This window comes from Zea mays, chromosome 9 (assembly GCF_902167145.1).
Source record: "Zea mays cultivar B73 chromosome 9, Zm-B73-REFERENCE-NAM-5.0, whole genome shotgun sequence".
NCBI classification, from domain to species: Eukaryota; Viridiplantae; Streptophyta; class Magnoliopsida; order Poales; family Poaceae; genus Zea; species Zea mays.
In genome coordinates, this window is record NC_050104.1 from 128,931,386 (window position 1) to 128,935,242 (window position 3,857).

The 3,857-nt window shown below is 56.4% G+C and overlaps 1 protein-coding gene across 1 annotated transcript; it reads left to right on the forward strand.

Moving 5' to 3' along the window:
* The first annotated feature begins 567 nt into the window (after nt 1-567).
* LOC778435 (brittle stalk 2) lies at nt 568-2,551 on the forward strand. Its single transcript, NM_001112458.1, has 3 exons — nt 568-734; nt 864-1,847; nt 1,934-2,551. Exons 1-3 carry the CDS (start codon nt 656-658, stop codon nt 2,221-2,223), a joined length of 1,353 nt encoding a protein of 450 aa, NP_001105928.1. The 5' UTR covers nt 568-655; the 3' UTR covers nt 2,224-2,551.
* Nucleotides 2,552-3,857: the final 1,306 nt, after the last annotated feature.

The window sequence follows — 3,857 nt, forward strand, 5'->3', positions numbered from 1 at the left end:
CTAGCTGTGCCTGTGCCTGTGCCGCTGTGCGTGTGATCAAACGTCGCAACTAGCGCAACAGCATCTTCTCACCTCACTCATTTAAACATGCTCGTCCGTCGCAATCACGGATCGATAGCTGTTTCGTACCAAGATCGTAAGAGATACCGTTGCGTTGCGCTGTAGATCCTCCGGCCGCGCCGCGTCCCTTTCCTCCCTCCCTCCCTTCCCTCCCGTCACCAACCACGGTTGCTTCAGGGGCGGAGCGATGATCTGCATCATTCATTCATCCGGCCCGAGAGCAGAGCGCACACCACACCACCTCCGTGAGGTGGAGCGGAGCCATCACCTCCGTCACGCACGCGATTTCTTTTCAAACCGAGTAGCTCGATCGAGTCCTCGTTACGCAACTCGACCAACCGGCGTCGGCCAGCTGATCGAGCCGCCCGGCCGGCCGCGCCTGGTGTGACGTGCCATCTCGATCTCGATGGGGCATCTTGCTCCTCCTCGCTCTCTTCTTCTTAATTTGCCGCTGCGTGCGGCCTTTTATTCGCCCTGCCTCTAGCTGCTGCTTCTTCCAGGATCGGGGATCGGAGCTTGTGCTGCTACTGCTACTATACCAGCGCTAGCTAGCAGCAGCCGCCGGCCGGCTCGCGCAAGCTAAGGAAGGGTCGACATGACGATGGGGCTCCGCGTCCGCGACTCCTCCGCGCTGCTGGCTCTGGCCGTCGCGCTCGCCTGCTGCTCCGTTGCAGGTTCGGTTACCATATTTCATTCATCTGAAAATGTAAACAGTGTCGATCGGTCGATGGGCGACGCTCACATTCTCTCCTCTCCTGTCGCCATGGCTGGCGGCTGCTGCACACACACTGGCACTTGCGCAGTGGTGGCCTACGACCCCCTGGACCCGAACGGCAACATCACCATCAAGTGGGACGTGATCTCGTGGACGCCCGACGGGTACGTGGCGATGGTGACGATGAGCAACTACCAGATGTACCGGCACATCATGGCGCCCGGGTGGACGTTGGGGTGGTCGTGGGCCAAGAAGGAGGTGATCTGGTCCATCGTGGGGGCGCAGGCCACGGAGCAGGGGGACTGCTCCAAGTTCAAGGGCGGCATCCCGCACTGCTGCAAGCGCACCCCGGCCGTGGTGGACCTCCTCCCGGGGGTGCCCTACAACCAGCAGATCGCCAACTGCTGCAAGGCCGGCGTGGTGTCGGCGTACGGGCAGGACCCGGCGGGGTCCGTCTCCGCGTTCCAGGTCTCCGTCGGCCTGGCCGGTACCACCAACAAGACGGTGAAGCTGCCCAGGAACTTCACGCTCATGGGGCCCGGGCTGGGCTACACCTGCGGGCCCGCCGCCGTGGTGCCGTCCACCGTGTACTGGACGCCCGACCACCGGCGCCGGACGCAGGCGCTCATGACGTGGACGGTGACCTGCACCTACTCGCAGCAGCTGGCGTCCCGGTACCCGTCCTGCTGCGTCTCCTTCTCCTCCTTCTACAACAGCACCATCGTGCCGTGCGCCCGGTGCGCGTGCGGCTGCGGCGGCCACGGCGGCCACGCGGGTCCGGGCGGCTGCATCGAGGGGGACTCCAAGCGCGCGCTGTCGGCCGGGGTGAACACGCCGCGCAAGGACGGCCAGGCGCTGCTGCAGTGCACGCCGCACATGTGCCCCATCCGGGTGCACTGGCACGTCAAGCTCAACTACAAGGACTACTGGCGCGCCAAGATCGCCATCACCAACTACAACTACAGGATGAACTACACGCAGTGGACGCTGGTGGCGCAGCACCCCAACCTGGACAACGTCACCGAGGTCTTCAGCTTCCAGTACAAGCCGCTGCAACCATACGGGAGCATCAGTGAGTATAATCATCGTCATCTGATGACATGACATGACATGTACATAATCATCGGTGTCTCAAATATATATATGCAATTAATGCAGATGACACTGGCATGTTCTACGGGCTCAAGTTCTACAACGACTTTCTCATGGAGGCCGGCCCGTTCGGCAACGTGCAGTCGGAGGTGCTCATGCGCAAGGACGCAAGGACCTTCACCTTCAGCATGGGCTGGGCGTTCCCGCGCAAGATCTACTTCAACGGCGACGAGTGCAAGATGCCGCCGCCGGACTCCTACCCCTACCTGCCCAACGCCGCGCCCGTCGTCGCCTCGCAGCTGGTCCTGTCCGCCGCCGCCTCGGCGTTCCTACTGTTGCTGCTCCTGGTGGCATGACCGTGACCGAACCAAGGGCAAGGCCTCCGTTTTGTTTTCCCGTCTCGTCCCGTGGGCAGGGAGCAGACTTCAGTAGGCAGGGCATTTTATTTGGTTTTTTTGCCAAGGATTCAACACTTGGGTTTTCGTCAGAGGAAAACTGTCGTGTATGTAGTGTGAGTTGCAGGTCGTCGGATCCCCACGTACAAGACAATCTTTGGATCTAGAATATGCAAAACGTGAATCAGCACGCCAGGATCATCGTCTCCTACAAGATTGGCAGAAAAAAAATCTCATGATGAGTGATGTGTCAACAGACCTATATATATGTGATAATCACTGGTTTCAACGGTTGCCTGAACATTTGCTAACCCATCAGTAGCCACTACTACATACGAAGCCGCAAGAACAGCGATGCCGTCCAAATAGCGATGGGCAGAACGAAGGATGAGCCATTCGCTCATTCAGTACAGGGGAAGAGTTTAATAGCCATGAGTACGCATCTGGTGGAGTCATAACTAGATCTCAGCATGAGCCGTCTGACTTAACCCGATTTGACCTACTAAAAAACCCTAACCCAACCCTACTAATACAACGTGTGGGATGAGCTATGGTTTTTGACCCATAATAATCCACGGACTCGACGTAGGCATTTTTTACTCAAAGCACGACCTAACCGAAAAAATCCGACCCAACATAAAAAATCCGATCCGACACATCCAACACGGAGACACAGGCCAACCCGACCAGACATTAGACATGAGTCGTGTCGAACAACCCAGGATCTAACCTTGATCCAACCAGAATCTGGCCCAACTCAATGTTTAAACAGGTCTAGGCATAAAACTGCTGCCACCATGAGTATATACAACCATTCTAGAACACGAACGTTGGCGGGACCTTCCGGAACATAAGCGCAAATTTCACATTTTCCATCTAGCACATCCAGCATGAGCAGGTATGTTGGCACATTTTTGGCCAAACACCAACTATCCTTAGCTCATGTTCACGGGGAACGAGACCTTGAGAATCTCTCTGCGGGAGCGCGGACCGTCTCTAGTAGGTCATTGGACCGCGACTCTGCGTAGGGAGCTCCGCTCTTCTATGTGGGTGCGCGGACCGTCCGCGTGGAGATGATGGACCATCCGCAAGGGCACATAGGGCTTCGTGAATCTCCTGCGGAACCTGGATCTTGCCTTTCGGGAGGGATCTCGTCGGGGAGGAAAGATCCTAGTGTTGTCTTGGGGACAGTAGACCAACCAAGACGTCTCTAGACGACGTCGAGCCAAAATGAGGTGAAGATTGAGGTTGGAAAACTACAACCAAGGCTAAATTACTCCTACTCCTAGTGCATAAAGTAAATTTGGGTTGATAGATTGATTGTTGTGTGTTCTCAATCGACCGTATCCAACATGTTTTCATGGGTTTGTCAGGATAACCATGCACGGGATAAGGATTCCAGCCTGAATTAAACTAATTGCAGATTGTCTAGGCTATCCCGCGGACCATCCTGGGCACGGACTGTTTGGGCCACATGGTCGAATCGTCCTGTCATTCAGGTGCCAATTCTAGTGCTCAACACATGCCCCTGTCTTTTGGTGAAGCTTACAGAGCCAAAAGCACACGGTACAACCTTTCTACCAGGACAATCAATT

Bases quoted from the DNA above. Each gene is read 5' to 3' on its own strand.
- LOC778435 (NM_001112458.1), top strand. From the start codon at position 656: ATGACGATGGGGCTCCGCGTCCGCGACTCCTCCGCGCTGCTGGCTCTG. The intron at 735-863 runs GTTCGGTTACCA...GCACTTGCGCAG, and splicing joins CGCCTGCTGCTCCGTTGCAG to TGGTGGCCTACGACCCCCTG. The intron at 1,848-1,933 runs GTGAGTATAATC...CAATTAATGCAG, and splicing joins GCAACCATACGGGAGCATCA to ATGACACTGGCATGTTCTAC.